Below are 16,678 nucleotides of genomic sequence, written 5' to 3'. Positions count from 1 at the left end.
GCTCGTGCGCTGCTTACCACGTATGCGCATTTTGGCTGTGCCGCTGGCGCGCCAGTGCCGCGTGCCCAAAACGTACTACACCTACATTCCCCAAGAGAGTGCCTTGCCAGCCGATCCAAAGTATGCAGTGCCGCAGAAACCGCTGCTGATTCGCATGTCGGACCGTGCGTCGGCCATGTGGCTGAATCTCGGTCGCAAGGACGTTGCATCGACGTGGGGCTGGCGCAGGCGTCTGTTTCTTGCAGGCGAGCGGCTCATGGATCGTATTCACTACGAAGAATGGGAACTAAAAGGCATTGCGCGCTCGTTTCGTGCGCAGCTACAGGCGGAAAATCCCAGCAAAATGGCGCTGGTGTACCCTCCTGCGTTCGGCTCGGATGCGGTTGTGCAGCGCTCGTTTAGCGAACTGATTAAAGCACAAGGACCATTTCAGTACCGCTGGTTTGTGTACGACATGATTGGGATCGTCGTTTCCTCGCCGTTATTTCTTGTGCCGGTGGTGCCGAACGTACTGACCTATTATATCATGTGGCGCGCTTGTACGTACGATGCAGTTTAGCTAATCACAGGGAGCCATTGGCAAGGTATGTCGTAATGCATCTAACGGTAGCTTTTACAGCATGTCGCGCACTAACATGGTTGGAGAATGAGCAGAAGATTGAGCCGAAGGCGGACTCGCATATGGATACTCTATTGGACCAACACGCTGAGCCAGAAAAGGGAGACTGGCAAGTCATTTTGCACCGCGATCAAATTGTCCCGCTTGCAAAACACTATGCGCTTTCAGAGCATGCGTGCATTGATTTATTCCGCGCACAGGAGCAAATGGTCAAAATTGTGCAGGATGCTGCCAAGAAAAGCGCCGCGTAGCAATGGGTATACTGCTAGGCGAGCCAACATGACATGGACGCTCCCAGCGTGAGCAAGCTGACAAATACTACCACAGAAGCCGACGGGGCGCGAAGTACTGGTGTGAGCTAGCATCAAAAAAAAAACGTACCAGCACCAGCGCTGTAGATGCGCACATAATCCACTTCCCACCGTGCATTGCTGAGCTGCGAGCCGTTTTCTAATGTCAGCAAAAATAGCTGTACGTACGGCTGACAAAGTCTTCGCAGTGCACACCAGGGCACTGTGGATTTGCTGCGAACGCACTATTCCCCCAATCACCGCATAATGCGATGTTGAAGATGATCTCGTGCTTGTGAAAGAGCTTGCTCATTTCGCAAGAAGATTTGGACCCCATATCTGCGCCAAAGAAGGCCTGCGGCGCGCCAAAAGAACCGATATCCACGACCGTATCTACTGTCCCGGGCGCTTTCCGGGCAGCTGCACTGACGGCAAGCGGTATCTCTTGGGGATCCACAAATGCCGGCCAAAACCAAACCTGAATGCCCAATCCGCCTAGCTGCGTATCGCGCATCATGGCAAAGTAGCCTCCGTTATTCGTATTAAACCTGTCGCCCCACGACTGTTTATCGGAAAAGCTGGAAGCACAGCCAGGCTGGTACGAGCAATTGGTCCGGTCCAGATGGCCCTGCTGGATGGTGGATACATTCTTTGGGATCATACACCCGTCCAACGTATGTAAACTTGCCATATTCACCTTACTGTTGTACACGCCTTCAATAATATCAATTTCACCGCCAACTGGCCAATCGCCCTTGTTCGATGTCCAAAAAGCCGGCCATGTACCGCATCCGACCGGCATGTGCGACGCCTTAATAACATACAGTCCATCCCCGAACAAGCGCTTGGAATGAATGCGCACACTTTTTCGGCCCGTACTGTTCGTTTGGCCCAAAGGTACAGCCTTGCCCTCGTAATCGACCTGCATGACGAACTTATTCGTGTATGAATCAACGTAGGTCAGATTTTCGGCCCGTGCTGTTTTTGCATCGACATAGCGCACAGCGCTGTGCGTCGGATCTGGCGCGTCCCAAAACCAGAACTCGTCAAAAAAGTTGTCGCCGACAAACTCCTGTTCTATGGAAAAGAGGCGTGCGGAGGCACATGTACATAACAACCATACAAATAACGTACCCCTCAGCATGGTTTCTAGAGGCACCGCCTCGGCAGATTTGCTGCTGCGACACACATTCGTTGGCTGCACACAAATTACGTGCCCTGATGCGTTAGTCAGCTTCCAATCGTGGTGTCGCATCGCCTTGTCTTGCACTTTTTTTTCTGCGCCGTTGCTTGCGAAACGCACGGACCAGATGTGGATATGTGCGCGACGGCGCATAAAGGTGCATAGCGCAACGGCGCGGCGTGTACATACTGCGTGGCCCAAGGCAGCCAGGCCTGTACGGCTTTCGGCACTGTACAGCCCGACGCTTTCCGCCGATGCGACTAGCGCAGCCGACTCGATAGAGAGCTTGAAACTGCTTCTCCGCGGTGGCTACGTGCGTCAGACAGCGTCAGGGTCGTACACGTACTTGCCTCTTGGTATGCGCATGATCGACAAAATACGCGGCATTATCGATGAGGAAATGCAGGCGATTGGCGCCTCGTGCATTGAAATGCCTCAACTGCTCGGATCCGCGCTATGGCACAAAACAGGCCGCATGGATGCGATGGGGAGCGAACTTTTTCGGCTCAGGGACCGACGCGGTGCGGAGATGATTCTTGCACCGACGCATGAGGAGGAAGTGACGAGGTTGATTGGCTCCGAGATCGACAGCGCCAAGTGTTTGCCGGTGCGTGTCTACCAAATCGGCCGCAAGTTTCGCGACGAGCCAAGGCCACGAGCTGGACTGCTCCGCACGAAAGAATTCCTTATGAAAGACTTGTACACGTTTGACTCCGATGCGGATGCCGCAAAGGCTTCGTATGCAGACGTAGGTCGTGCGTACAGCAATATTTTTAACCGCGTCTTTGACTGGCAGCATCTTGGCGAGTCGGCCACGGTATGGCGTGCAGCAGAAGCCGATACAGGCGCGATGGGCGGCACCTTCTCGCACGAGTACCATGTAGAGGATCCAATCGGAGAGGATACAGTGCTGTCCTGCTCAGCGTGTGCGTATTCGGCAAATACAGAGTGCGCAACGTCCAAAGCGCAGCCTGCACAACACTTCCAAGTGCAGCTGCATCAACGTGCAGACGCCAGCTCGCTTTATGCTCTGGTCATGCCAAAAAGCGCGGTACTGCATCCGCTCGCCATGGCGCGCTTTGGTCTTGTGTCGTGGAATGGAGAGGGCAGAGCTGACAAGTTGCGTGTCCTTGTGGACTCCTCCTGCGCATTGCCAGACACCACACTCCGCACCATTGTGCAGGACGGCATTGCAAACAGGGTTACCGACGTACCAGCCATTTCTACTATACAGCAGGACACGCAACTTTGTGCCGCACAGGCCGGCGATCCTTGCAGCGAGTGCCCCGATGGAGCACTGGAGGCACACCGTGCGATTGAAGTGGGGCATACCTTTCTTCTTGGCACACGCTACTCGACAGCGCTTGGCTACGGCGTAGGCAGCGGTGCACAGCGCGTTCCGCTTCAGATGGGATGCTACGGAATTGGCGTGACGCGTGTGCTGGGCGCGCTTGCGCAGCATGCAGCGCGCATGTACACAAAGCAGAACACCAATGCACAGCGAAAACGTGCTGGTTTTGTGTGGCCACTAGCGGTAGCACCTTTCCGTGCGCTTGTACTTCCATCGCCACCGCACACGCCCGAAAAGATGCATGCGGCGAATACATTGTGCGCGCTGCTTGACAATGGCACTGCGCCGCGATGGTGCACATCATCGGGCCCCTTGCATCTCCATGTGCCGCACTACGACATTGCGCTGGACGATCGTTCCTGCTTGTCCTTTGGCGCGCGCATATTTGACGCCGATTTGGTTGGCTACCCACTTGTCTTTATCCTTGGCAAGCACTGGGAAAAAACGGGCGAGGTCGAGGTGCGGATGGCCGGCGGAACTACTCGCTATGCACACATAGAGGGCGTTTCTCCATAGTGGCATATACCCATTGCATATTACGTACGGACTACGTGCGCCACTGGATGTGCGGTGCATCTGTTCTGAATCGCTGTGTCGTTGTGCTCTTTTCAAGCGGCGTCGTCTGGCCCATGCGGTATGCAAGCAAACCGGCATGAGCAATCATGATTCCATTATCAATACAGAATCGCTCGTCTGTCGCAAACACATTACCTCCACGCTCCTGAGCCATAATGCCCATCATTTCCTGCAAGCGCACATTGGAACCGACGCCACCGACAATGAGCACGTCGCGGCTGCCAATATGGGCCATTGCACGCTCGGTAATTTCGACAAGCATGGCAAATACATGCTCCTGCAAGCTAAAGCACAGATCAGCAGGCGTAATCGCATCGATTTGGTTGCCTTGCACATCGCACGTCGGCGTGTCTTCCGCCAGGTCCTTGCTGTGCTGCGCCGTGCCGGCCAAACTTGCTCCGTTTGCGAGTGCGCCCACGGGAGCCGTGGAGCGCGGTGCCACGCTGGGTATAAAGCGTTTATCTTTGGTGTATGCCTCTGTTGCGCTGAGTATGCCGGCGAGCGAAACATCCATCCCCTTTGTCCCAAAGGGGAGATGCAGCAGCCGTTTGCCTTTCCTCGCTTCTTTTTCAATATTGTAGCCCGGCGAAGGATCGTTGCTGAGTCCAATTACGCGCGCAAACCTGTCAAGACAATTGCCTACCGCAATGTCTAGCGTCTCGCCAAATATGCGGTACCGCTGGGCAGAGTAGGCGACAACCTGCGTATTCCCGCCGGAGACGTACAATACCACGGGGTTTTGGGCACCCGTGATCGTGCGTCCCATCTCGATATGACCGACACAATGATTCACTCCCACCAACGGCTTTTCATACATTTGCGCAAGCGTGCGCGCGATGAGCGAGACCGATTGCAACGGCGCACCCATGCCCGGGCCTTTGGTATAGCAAATGCAATCAATTTCGTCGATGCTTTGAATCCCACTTGCACGCACAGACTCGCTCACAACGCAAAGTATCCAGTGCTTGTGATGCTTTGCAGTATCGCTCGGCTGGAACCCTTCTCCAGGAGGCGTCACATACGTGTGTCTTACATTGGATAGAATTTCTACCGTTGCATTATTCAGCGCAACACCGCTCCTGTCGTTGGCAGTCGGACTGTGCCGAATAATTCCAGCACCTAGTTTGTTTGCACTTCCTTCCAGGCCAAGCGCAAGATACGGCCGCGAAAGAGCCGGCAATGGCGTGCGCTCTGTCCTTGGCATCGTCGCGCGAATGCAAAGTTGGGATGCCTCCACACCTCCACATTACAAGGTCTTCACGCTACGGGGTCCTGCTACGTCGTTATCGTCATCCGCAGTCCACGACGAGTTCTCGCTAGGAGAGAGGTAGAAAGGGAGGCGCATAGACAGGAGGTATATACCTCCTCGTGATCTTAGCGCCACATATAGCGCTAGCGCTGCCTCGTTCCGTAGCGTAGCATGCAGCAATGCATGCAGCATCGCATCCTCGGCGTGCGGGTCGGCCAAGACGCTTTGTGCAGCGCCTGTAAGCGGCATAGGCAAATGCGCAGGTAGTAGTGTATTCTGTAAAAATACACGTTGTGCGAGAGGGCACGACTGCAATGCACACGCCAGTGCAGCCTGTGCCGTCACCTTGTACACAGCCATGCCCGTCGACGCACACAGGCGCGATAACGCGCAAGCGGCGGACCGCATCGTGCGCCAGTGTATGCGTACGCCCAGTGCAAGTGCGTACGCCTCCAAAGCACCTAGCGTAAGCAAACGCGCACACGTACTATCGTATCGTCCACATCGACTGCACACGTCGCCAACAGTGACGGCCAAGCCTGGGAGCGGTGTCCACTATGGTGAGCATAAGTTGAACGTACTATACAGGTTTTCAGCGCATTATCGTTCGGTATACCATGCTCATGCAAGCCCGCATATTCTGTCGGTGCGAGCCGTATCTTTTCAAATCCTGCTGCGATCATCGCAATGTCTTGTGCGCTTAACGTCCACCGCCCCGTATGAAGATGCAGCATGCAGCGCAGCACAGTGTCGAGCATTTCGCGCGCAAAACTCGAAGATGCAAGCGCTTTTTGAGTCTTGTCCCGATGCATGGCGCGCTGCACAGGGATGGAAGCTTCCCAAGCGTCTGCTTCCGACACCACATGGAGTCGCCCAAGCATGGCCGTGCTCCATGCATACGCAGCCTCGTACCTCCCCTGAAAATATAAATAGGTTGTACATGCACACAATCGCGCCGTCGTCTTGGTATCCATCTCGTCCGCGTCCCATACCGCCGTCGGCTTGTTGCGTACATGATCCTGGAAGAACCACGCGTCCGTATCCTGCTTTGCCTCATACGTCGCTCGCGCATTGTCAAATGCAGCGCGAAACCTCGCTTCTCGGCGCTGCTGCTTGGAGGCAGCAGTGCCGTCGTCCACGCCAAACGCGTCGCCAAACGCGTCGCTCAGCGCATCGTCCATGCCAAGACGCTACCTCCACATTTCGCACGCCAACACCTCTACGAGATGGACGACGAGGTGACGGAGGTCGTCGATCCGCAGCAGGACCTGGATCATGCTACACAGGCACGCATAGCAAACATGGATCAAGAGATAGCACATGTTTCTCATCAGCTGACCGAGCTGCGGCGGATCAAGACGCAGTTGCAGCGCGACCGCAGCGCGATCCTTGCGGAAGCGCGCGCCAAGATTCATGCCACCGATGCACACGACTCGACTGACTACGTCCATACCAATTTCCCATGGTCAAAAGAGCTACTCCGTCAAGCGAAGGACGTTTTCAAAATTGAAAATTTTCGCATGGGCCAAGAAGGCGTGTGCAATGCAGCGATGGATGTGCGCGACGTGCTGGTCGTCATGCCAACAGGCGCGGGAAAGTCGCTGTGTTATCAGCTCCCTGCGCTTCTTTCCGACACACTCACCCTTGTCATTTCTCCTCTCCTTGCCCTTATGGCGGACCAGGTGTATAATTTGCGCGAAAAAGGTATTCCGTGTGCATTGCTTTCGAGCGCCGTTCCGCGCGAGGAAAGCGGGGAGATTCTGAGCAGAGTACGCCGCGAGGACCCGCAAGCGCGGATCCGCCTTTTGTATGTGACGCCAGAGCGTGTTGCAAAATCCAAAGCGTTGCTTGGTGCGCTGCAGTCTGCATACGAGGCCGGCCGACTGGGCCGCATCGTTGTGGACGAGGCACACTGCTGCAGTGCGCTGGGCCACGACTACCGCCCCGACTATAACAAGCTGTCTATATGTCGGCGTCTATTTCCCGAAACACCTGTAATGGGCCTTACAGCGACGCTTGGGCCGCACGCATTGCTGGATGTACTCAAGATTCTCGGGATGCGGAGCGTCACTAGTCTCGAAGCGGCGATCCCCCGACGTACCGTCTACTTTCGAGCACCGCTCCACCGGCCAAATTTGCTGTACCGCGTCGCATTGCGTCCGGGCGCTGCGGTGGAGACATACAAGGAGATGTGTGCGTACATTGAACAGCACCACTGTGGCCAATCTGGCATTGTGTACTGCCTCAGTCGCAAGGATACCCACACAGTAGCAGAAGCATTGCATCAACTGAGCAACGGCACGATTCGGACCGGCACCTATCATGCCGACATTGACGATGGGGAAAAGCAAGCGGTGCATGCGAAATGGCGCACGGGCGACATTTTGGTTGTGTGCGCAACCATTGCGTTTGGAATGGGAATCGACAAGGCGGACGTCCGGTTCGTATTTCACATGTGCATGTCCAAGTCTTTGGATGGGTACTACCAGGAAACCGGGCGAGCAGGGTACGTAGCGGTCGGCTAACAGCAGCCGTGATGGGAACGTGGCGGATTGTATCTTGTTGTACCGCCCACAGGACGTGAACAGGTTGAGCAGCATGACGGCTGGTGAGGCCGGCGGGCAAGAGAAGCTGTACGCCATGCTACGATATGCACAGTCGCCCGACTGCCGCCGCAGCTTGTTTTCGCGCTACTTTGCAGAGGAGGGTGAGGAGACGCCGTGCGGGCACTGCGACAACTGTTTGCGTGGGCCGCCGGATACGCTGCTGCAAGACGCCTCGTTTGCCGCATGGAAGATTGCACGCACGGCCCAAGACGTACAGAGTAATGGAGGGCGTATCACGCTCAGTGCACTAGCAGACTTGGCGCGGGGCCTGCTGGGCGGGCAGTACAAAATTGCCGATAGCAAAGGCCGCATCGCGAACGCGACCTTGCGGCTTGATATCCCCGCTGTACTTGGGAGCAAACTCGAGATGCATCGCGACGATGCGGAACGTGTTGTTGTGCAGATGCTGCTACAGGGCTACCTCGCCGAAAGTTTCCAGGCCACCGCGTTTTCAGTGAATGTGTACATTGTGCCTGGGCCATCGGCGTACAAACTAACACGGTACAGCATGCAAGACGCTGCGCATCTGCTTGGCATCGTGCGTTTTATGCCGTGCAGTCCGTGCATGAATTTGGAGCCGCACCAAGGAAAGAAGCGCAAAAGTGCAGGATCCTTGGCGAACAAGCGCAGCCGGGCGAAAGAGGTGGTAGAGATCGACTAGTTGGCATAAAAGACGCAGCATCCACCCTCCCTTCTATGTAGGCGTCATGTATAGCTATTCGTGTTCCTGCACATGTGCAGTGATTCCTACCAAGTGGTCCATCAGGACATCGAGAGAAGAGAAGAGCGCTTGCTTGTGGACTTGCTCCGATGCATTGTCTTGGTGCCACGCCGCTTGTGTCATTTTGCGTGCTTTTTCGCTTGGCCGCGTCTCGGCACTTGCCAATTTCTGCTCCTTGTCCGTCACTCCTACACCCATCCAAATGCTCTGCGAGACAAGCTGCTGGAGTGCTTGAGCATCCTTGCTCAAGCGCATATACGCGCTCGACGACTCGTTGTGGTGCGAAACGCACCATGCACGCTGGAGTCGCATCCAGCCAAGCACAACCGAAGCGAGCGTGTCTGTGGAGTCTGTTAGCCGTAATGGCGCTGTGGTATCGTGCCCGTCGACCAGCGCAATAAATTGGTGAGTCATGCTTAACGACGGGGCGTCGCGCACAAGCGTTTGCATGCAATGCCGCGCGCTTTCGACGTTCCCACACACAAGGGCAAGCGTACCGGACGCAACCAACACCGCCTCCGCGTCGCGTTCGGTGCGGGGCAACAGGTCGTTGGCTGCATTTGCAAGCTGCGCGCTTAGGCGGCGCAGGCTTGCCTTGTCACGAACAACATCGAGGACTGCGGGACGAAGCCTTGCGTGCAGCGAGTTTGTTTCTGCCTCCCACGTCGTACTTGCACGCATCATACTCGCCAGAAGCGTTGCCCAAAACAGCAAAAGATCGTCGTGTCGCAATGCGCAAAGCACATTGCCAAGCGGCGCGTCACGCAGCGTAGCTTTCGACCGCATGCTTTCGCACGCACGATCCAGCGGCACAGCAACTATCAAGGCCATTCCATTCTCGTTCTTATTCGCGACACAGCGCGCACGCGCAGTATTCCAGAGGTGTGCGGCGCGCTCCAACATGCTATTTTGCATCCAGCGCGTTTGCTTCGCCAAGTCGCTGTATGCCATGGCTAGTATGAGCGTGTCAGCATCGCACAACGGCGCCAGGGACAAATAGCTTTGCAGTGCCAGCAGCGAAAGGAACCGCTGCGACCACGAGGGCTGGATGTCGAGCGCAAGCTCCATCTCGGTACGGCGCAGCCATGCTTGCTTCTCCATACGCAGCACGGCCGGGTCGTTGTGTGCATGAACGTAGCGCAGCACTGCCGTACTCACAAAAGGCACGCTTTGCAATGCGGAAAATGCTGCCGCACGAAGAATGCGCGTCCAGACGAGCAGCGCACCGGGCGGCACATCGAGGATCGTCTGTAGCGCATGATACGCACCCCTTGCAGCGTCCAAGGATGCATACGTGGGCGCGTTGATCCGCTCCAGCGGCGATGCCATCAGCGCGTGTAAGTCTATTTGGGACTGCATCTGTGCAGCACGGCGGTTGCCTTTTTGCACGCGCCGTCTGCGCAAGAAGCCGTATAGCGCATGTGCCATGCAAAGAAAAAAGAAGAGGAGTGCAGTGTTGCGCAAAATCTCAATCACAAGTTGCAGCATGGGAATATGGTCGTAGTGGTGCGACGCCCATCGCGAGTCGCTCGATGCGCGTTTCAGCAGCTGGTGGCTCGCGCCAAGCACACGTGTGTGTGACGGAGCAAACGGCGCAGTTGTGCTCGTTTCTGTGCCCCAATCCGTGGTGCTGCCCATGAAGGAAAAGCTCACAAATGCGCCAAACATGTAGCGCGGCATTTTGCTCGGCACTGTGTCGAGATCCTGCTCCTCATTGTCCGAATCGTCTGCATCATCCACAGAGGAGGGCGACGCTATGGGCGGCTGATTGCCGTATGCAGCATACGTCGCGGGATGCAAGCGGTGCATACGCTCCATTTCTGTACTCCACGCTGCAAGCAAATCGTCGCCGCCATCAAGGCTGCGTAAAAGCATTTGCATCCCGGAAACCTCGCGCTCTAACTCGACCTCGCGCGTCTTGAGATGGCAAATGTATTCGGTCGCCTTGGTCAACACAGTCGCCTTGCTCATTTTCGTCGCGGCGGCCACGCCGTCGACAAGCTGTTCCTGCTCAGCTTTCCCGCGCCTTCGTCTCCTCTGTCCCGTACGCGGCTGCATTTCGCGCAGCGCAGGTACAACATGGCGCAGCTGCGCAATGCGGTCGTTAATATTGCTCCGGTAGCGCCGCTCAATGACATTGTGCGCAACTTTCTTCGACCAAGACTCGTTTGCGTCGCCACTTTGTGGGCTGGGTGATGTCGAAGCGCTGTTGCTTCGCCACGGTCGTGTGGACGACTTGCTCGGGGTAGGCGAATGCGTGCCTTGGGATGCAGAAGCGCATGAAGAAGAGTTCTGCGCCTCAGCAAAGGCACGCACGCATCCCAATGCAACGTGTGCATTTACATTGCTTCCGGGCGCCATATGCAGCATCCCAGGCAAACCCGTATCGGTCGAGCATCCTGGTGAAGTACTCGAAGGCGTTTCAGAAACTTGGCGCTCCATCTCGATGGTGGGCAGCGGCTGCACATCCTGTGCTACAAGCTCCTGGCTCTTGCCCATGTCCATGATCGGCACAAATAAGGACTCGAGCGAGACGGTGGCCTGCGCAGGCGCGGCGTCGTGTACGGAATTCGGCACGGCAGGCGCGTCACTGAGCGGTGCGAAACCAGGAAAAGGCTGTGTGGCAAGCAGACCGCCTGTCGCACCGAGCATCTCATCCCGCATAATGCCGACGCTCTCCGGCGTTGGTGCATGCTGTGCATCGCCATCGGGTGACGCAGTGTTGGTGTCGTCTGGCGACGTGCCTTGCATGAAATCTTCAAACGCCTTTGGGCTCCCGTCTGATTCGCTGCTGCCAGAAACGGAGGCTGCAAATTCTGGGTGTGATGCGTCGCCGAGGCCATAGTCCCCGTGGAATAGGTTGCTTAGGAACATGTCGGGCAGTTCTACGGACGCCCAAAGTTTCGGTGAGTGCGTGCCTGGGTCATGGTGCACGGCTTTCGCGTTCGTAACTGCATCTGGTGTGTATACCGTCCCCATTCCAGGCATATCCAATGGCAAATTCCACTGCTCACCGTCCATGGTGTACGAAGCGCACAATCGATCGCAAGCCAGTGGCGCCACTGTCGCAAGCTGCAACACCGCGCCAAAATCAGCTGTTTCGTCCCGCCTCCACATGTAACACGTGATCAAGTAGCGACGTCGGTCTCCAACCGTTGTCGAGCATGCTGGCGCTCGGCGCAGAGGCGCGCTAAGAGGATATCAAGTTGGGTATACAGGTGTTCTGTAGGTAGTGTCAGTACTTTGTACATAGAGCAATTGATACACACGCGCTTCCTCTAATGCTTCGCGGTACGCTCCGTTTGCCTCAACAAGGCTTGCTTGCTTGGCGACAAGTCGTGCGCTCTACACGAATGCACAACGTGCAGGTAAGTATTTTGAAAGAAGATGGGCAAAATACGTACAAGTGCCGCATCGGTATATTCGTCGCCCCATGTAGGCAGCGCCTGGATGCACTGCTCGACTTCTTTTGCCTGCGCGACAAGATCGTGCACGAGCTCTTCTCGATTCTTTGCTAGCGTCTCCGTAGGTAGTGCCTCTGTGGTGCCCAGCACGGTCAATGGGACGCGTGCGTTCACTTGCTCGTGCCCCGCCTTGCGCGATAAGTACGCAATGGCAGACGCCATCACTTTGATCAGCGTATCCAGCGCATCTTCCAGCGGTGTGATCCTGTCCATACTAACCGACCTTGCACTCGAGACGTGCTGTCGTGGTCGGCGTCGGCGTCGGCGTCGGACGTGGACGTCGCGCCGCGCCGCGCATGGATCCCACGTCACGTGGCAGCGCCAGGGAGCATGCATGTACATTGATAGCTATTGTGTGTAGAAGGATGGCGTATCTTAATTCCCAATATCAGGAAGCTGCTCGCGTGCAAGCGAGCTAGTGGGCTCGCGCCCTGGGCTACCCGCATGTACGCCAGTTGCAGTGACAAACGAAGACCGCGATGGCGACGCGCCCAGTCCCATGGACACAGAGTGCCGGTGCTGCGACATGTTGGGGCTTGTGCCGGGGATGCCAACAGGTGCAGTGCCTTTATGATTCGATGGCGGAGATAGGCCCATACTCGCTGGTGTCTCCGGGCTGGCACTCAAGCCGCTCGCCGCGTGTGGCACATTTTCTGTGCTCGGAATTGTCGTACCGACGTCCTGCTTCGGCGCACGCCCGGCCTTGGACAATGCATAATCACCCGAATCAAAGTATTTGCGTTCCTAGCGTGAGTCTCGCGCGCTGCAGCGTACCTTGAGCTTATTTGCCAGTAGATCTTTGCGGTTCGGCAGTTTCCCGTATAGCCGAAATAGTTTTTGGTCCTCCTCTGAGAGGGACTGTGCGCCTGTAAGTGCCTGTCCTGATGACATCGTGCGTACCGAAACATCGACCGTATCGCGCTGGTGTGGTAGCATGATGCAATGCTGCGGACGTGTGCGCCAATGGTCCGCTTGGGGCGCCGTGCCTCCACGCACCTACCACGTGCGTCGCGCGGCCGGTCCCGGCCGAGCGCGGGGCGCGCCAGCATTGGCCAGCCGGGCCGCCCCCTGAATTGCGCAAGCGCAGGGGGCTACCTGCTCCAGTACCACCACATTCGCCATGTCTGCTTCTCAAGCCCCATCTCAGCCCGTGCCTCCCAGCTGGAAGGATCTCGGCAAGGCTGCTTCTGATATCCTTGGAAAGGACTACCCGATTCACGGCTCTACCCTCGAGGTGAAGACGCACACCCCCTCGGGTGTCACCTTCCGTGTATTCGGCCTTCACGACAACAAGTCTTCTGCTATCACAGGCGATCTCGAGGCCAGCTGGTTCGACCGCAAGAAGGGTATTAGTCTCACTCAGGCTTGGTCGACTGCCAATGTGCTGCGCAACCAGATTGAGCTGCAGAACCACCTCGCCAAGGGCCTCAAGTTTGAGCTGATCTCCACGCTTGTCCCCGAGAAGCAGGCCAAGAATGCGCTCCTTGCCACTACGTACAAGGCGCCTGGTCTTCACATCCGTAACTTTGTGGATGTGTTCAAGGGCCCGTTGCTCACTTCTGATGCCGTTGTTGGCCGCGACGGTCTTCTTCTCGGTGCGGAGACTGCCTACGACGCCCGCGAGAAGAAGGTTGCGCGGTACAATCTTGCGCTCGGCTTTTACGCACCCGATTATGCCGTTGCGCTCCACGCACTTGGCAACCTTACCACGTACAGTGCCTCGTACTACCACCGCGTCAACGCGGACGTCGAGGCTAGCGCCCGTGCTACCTACGATTCCAAAGCGTCGAGCAACGTCAATCTCGAGGTCGGTACCAAGACTTATCTCGACAATGCTGCGTTTGTCAAGGCCAAGGTGAACAACTCGGGTATCCTTGCGCTTGGCTACGCGCAGGCGCTCCGCCCCGGCGTCAAGGCCACCTTTGGCCTCGCCCTCGACACGCTTAAGCTCAGCTCTGGCTCGGCTGACGCGAGTGCGCACAAGATTGGTGCTTCGCTTACCTTTGAGGCGTAAGCGCCGTCCTACCACGCGGGCCCATAGTGCTATAGATCATGCGTCGCTAAACTCTTCCGTACGGTTCACCTTGCTTGCCCTCGCCCAGCGCGCCGCGCCGCCAGCACTTGCCACGTGGCCGTACGCATGCGCCGACGCGTGGAGGCACAAGTTTGTTGCAGGCCCCATGCTAGGGCCAACGCATGCCTTTGCCGAGGCGCGGGCATTGAGTGCCGATGTAGCTGCGCTGTTTGCAGGCTCGCATGCTGCGATTTATTTGCCGCCGGCGGTATCCAAGGACGAGGAGCAAGTGTACTATGACGAGCTGGTACGTGTTCAGCTCGTCCTGCAGCTTCCGTCCGTGCCGAGCAAACTGCCGTCTCCCGAGCACGCCGATGGCGCTTGGGTCGAAGACTTTTCTGGCTGTGCACAGCTACCGCCATTGCTGCTCACGATGCTTGACTCACTGCAAGTCAAGATCAGCGGCACACTCGCGTCCAAGCCGCTCTTTGCGAAGCAGTGGATGCGCAGCGGCTCACCCAGTGCGTTTGTCCTGCTCGACAAGATGCACGGCGCCCCGTATGACGATGATGTGCGTGTTCCTTTTGGAAAAGACGCGTTCCAGCACGGCGTTACTTACGAAACCGAAGCCAAAGCATGGAAAGTTGCATGGGTGGGCGATGTCGTTGCACCACTTCCCAGCATGCAGCCTGGCATTGCATCTCTGCAGCTCACCTCTTCGTTTGCCCTGAACATTGATATGGCACAGCTCGTGCGCGAGATCGATGCACCGCCTCTTCAGACCCCTTTCCACTTCACCACCAGTACATATCACCCGTTCATGCACACGCACGACCCGTACATTGTCGATGTCGACCTCCTACATCCACTCACCGAGCCTGTCACGCTTCCAGACGAGACGCACGATCAGCGCCACGCCCATATTGCTTCGAAACTGTGCATGTTACCCGTATCGATGCTGCTCCCTGCCGCCGGCATTGACCTCGTGACGCCATCATCGCAGTCGCTCTCCCTGGAGCGTGCCTTTGCGCGCGCGAAAGAAATAGAGGCTGCAGCGGTGGCCGCTGACGCAGATATCGCCCTTGCACCGTTTGCGTCAGACAGGGCACGGTCGAAGAACAATGCCATGGAACGCCGCGGCTCGCTCCCTACAGCCTTCTCCGACGACACCGAAGCGCACGTCGCGAACGATGTTGCCAGCGCAGCGTGCATGGGCATTCTCGTTCTCACGCGAAAAACGAGCATTGCGCGCGACGTCTTTCCCACGATCACCGTGCATATGCGCACGATGAACCATGCAGCAATGATCCAGCCCGAATGCCCGGGGTACGCGGTCGCACCGTGCTCTGTGCTGCTTTCGATCGAGCTCGAGAGCGTGTGTGCGCGGAGCACGTTTATCGTCCACGACCTCAGCGTCGCTGTGGGCGCGGCGCTTGGCGGAGAGAGCAATACATGCCTAAAAGAAGATCTCTTCCGCGCAGTGGTCACGCCGCTCGGCACGCCCAAACACCACACACAATTTCCCGCAAAAATGGAGCCTCTTGCGCAGTACAATTTCCTATATACCGTCCATCTCGAGACCCCCGAAAACCATGCGGGCGACGTTGCGCGCGTGCTGCAGCACTGGGCGCCGCATCGCACGACCACTGTGATGCTGCGCGGCGCGTCGCTGCCTCACACTGCCGACGTCGACGAGGCGCGCGGCTCGTCGTGCTCGATGCAGTGGAACGGCACCATGGATCTCAGCCACGTGCGCGTGGAGCTGCAGCGGCGGCTCGCGGCGTCGATTGCGGTGCTCCGCTCCACGGGGTGGGATCCTGCATTGCCTGCGCTGCCTGTACATCGCATTGAAGAACAGGCACACGTCGTGCTGGGCGATGCACAGCACAGCGCCACGGCACTCTTGCTCCAGCACCGGCCGCCGCCCCTTTTGCCCAGCATTGCACCGTACAGTGCGCCTGTGCCGGCGGCGGTATCGCCGCCGCCGCCGACGCCGCCTGCAGGGCACAGTGTATCGTACCTTGATGCTGCCCAGGCGCGCTTTGCGCAAATGACACGCGGCGAGTCGGAATACGTGCGTCCAAGCGCCGTGCACCATTCGTATGCGTGGGGCAGAGAGAGCAAAGACGCAGACGCGCTTTTGTCTTCCTCGCTCGCGCACACACTTATTGCTTCGGTCGAGGTGCTTGCTGGCGTCGTGGGCGACTCATATACGCTCCTGCCCACAAACGGCCAGGGCGAGCTTGGCGCGACGCTCAGCGTTGCGCGCCGTAATTCGGTGCGCATTCGCCTCGGCGTGTACAATGTATCCTCCGACGTGATGGATGTAGTGCTAAACTGGCAGCCTGCGAGCCTCCGCGCGGCATCCTCGGTGTGTGGCTTTGTGCCGGATCGGAGTGATGTACATATTGGGTATGTGTTTGTCCTTTTGCCACTAACAGCAGACCTATCTTGCCCGGCGCAAGTCGTGTCGCGGAGCTTGGCCTTTGTGCAATTGCGTCGGGCCTCCAACAGCTCGGCGAGCTCGCCGTGCGCGACACGCACTCGCACAGTACGTGTATCTTGCACAACCTCGGCACCGTGTATGTAGGTTCGTAGCCGCGCC

The 16,678-nt window shown here is 57.3% G+C and overlaps 9 protein-coding genes across 9 annotated transcripts; 4 read left to right on the top strand and 5 right to left on the bottom strand.

Moving 5' to 3' along the window:
- Positions 1 to 22: 22 nt before the first annotated feature.
- Positions 23 to 870, top strand: MVES1_001819 (uncharacterized protein; the record flags this gene model as incomplete). The annotated part of the gene is made up of 3 exons (XM_056206660.1): positions 23 to 539; positions 570 to 584; positions 620 to 870. 3 exons carry the CDS (start codon positions 23 to 25, stop codon positions 868 to 870), a joined length of 783 nt encoding a protein of 260 aa, XP_056062635.1.
- A 113-nt stretch (positions 871 to 983) lies between these two features.
- MVES1_001818 (uncharacterized protein) lies at positions 984 to 2,053 on the bottom strand (the record flags this gene model as incomplete). The annotated part of the gene is made up of 3 exons (XM_056206659.1): positions 984 to 1,069; positions 1,099 to 1,986; positions 2,044 to 2,053. 3 exons carry the CDS (start codon positions 2,051 to 2,053, stop codon positions 984 to 986), a joined length of 984 nt encoding a protein of 327 aa, XP_056062634.1.
- A 166-nt stretch (positions 2,054 to 2,219) lies between these two features.
- On the top strand, positions 2,220 to 3,959 carry MVES1_001817 (proline--tRNA ligase; the record flags this gene model as incomplete). Its single annotated transcript, XM_056206658.1, has 1 exon — positions 2,220 to 3,959. The coding sequence occupies one exon, from the start codon at positions 2,220 to 2,222 to the stop codon at positions 3,957 to 3,959; it is 1,740 nt and encodes a 579-aa protein (XP_056062633.1).
- Positions 3,960 to 3,990: 31 nt separating this feature from the next.
- KAE1 (N(6)-L-threonylcarbamoyladenine synthase) lies at positions 3,991 to 5,223 on the bottom strand (the record flags this gene model as incomplete). The annotated part of the gene is made up of 1 exon (XM_056206657.1): positions 3,991 to 5,223. One exon carries the CDS (start codon positions 5,221 to 5,223, stop codon positions 3,991 to 3,993), a length of 1,233 nt encoding a protein of 410 aa, XP_056062632.1.
- A 42-nt stretch (positions 5,224 to 5,265) lies between these two features.
- MVES1_001815 (uncharacterized protein) lies at positions 5,266 to 6,449 on the bottom strand (the record flags this gene model as incomplete). The annotated part of the gene is made up of 3 exons (XM_056206656.1): positions 5,266 to 5,729; positions 5,757 to 5,823; positions 5,850 to 6,449. 3 exons carry the CDS (start codon positions 6,447 to 6,449, stop codon positions 5,266 to 5,268), a joined length of 1,131 nt encoding a protein of 376 aa, XP_056062631.1.
- A 2,140-nt stretch (positions 6,450 to 8,589) lies between these two features.
- On the bottom strand, positions 8,590 to 12,272 carry MVES1_001814 (uncharacterized protein; the record flags this gene model as incomplete). Its single annotated transcript, XM_056206655.1, has 3 exons — positions 8,590 to 11,690; positions 11,865 to 11,940; positions 12,000 to 12,272. 3 exons carry the CDS (start codon positions 12,270 to 12,272, stop codon positions 8,590 to 8,592), a joined length of 3,450 nt encoding a protein of 1,149 aa, XP_056062630.1.
- A 162-nt stretch (positions 12,273 to 12,434) lies between these two features.
- On the bottom strand, positions 12,435 to 12,950 carry MVES1_001813 (uncharacterized protein; the record flags this gene model as incomplete). The annotated part of the gene is made up of 2 exons (XM_056206654.1): positions 12,435 to 12,803; positions 12,834 to 12,950. 2 exons carry the CDS (start codon positions 12,948 to 12,950, stop codon positions 12,435 to 12,437), a joined length of 486 nt encoding a protein of 161 aa, XP_056062629.1.
- A 229-nt stretch (positions 12,951 to 13,179) lies between these two features.
- POR1 (Mitochondrial porin) lies at positions 13,180 to 14,073 on the top strand (the record flags this gene model as incomplete). The annotated part of the gene is made up of 1 exon (XM_056206653.1): positions 13,180 to 14,073. The coding sequence occupies one exon, from the start codon at positions 13,180 to 13,182 to the stop codon at positions 14,071 to 14,073; it is 894 nt and encodes a 297-aa protein (XP_056062628.1).
- Positions 14,074 to 14,239: 166 nt separating this feature from the next.
- On the top strand, positions 14,240 to 16,671 carry MVES1_001811 (uncharacterized protein; the record flags this gene model as incomplete). The annotated part of the gene is made up of 2 exons (XM_056206652.1): positions 14,240 to 16,485; positions 16,515 to 16,671. The coding sequence occupies 2 exons, from the start codon at positions 14,240 to 14,242 to the stop codon at positions 16,669 to 16,671; spliced, it is 2,403 nt and encodes an 800-aa protein (XP_056062627.1).
- Between the last annotated feature and the right edge of the window lie 7 nt (positions 16,672 to 16,678).

Source organism: Malassezia vespertilionis, chromosome 3 (assembly GCF_029542925.1).
Source record: "Malassezia vespertilionis chromosome 3, complete sequence".
Classification (NCBI taxonomy): Eukaryota; Fungi; Basidiomycota; class Malasseziomycetes; order Malasseziales; family Malasseziaceae; genus Malassezia; species Malassezia vespertilionis.
This window is presented reverse-complemented; position numbering and strand designations above follow the sequence as displayed.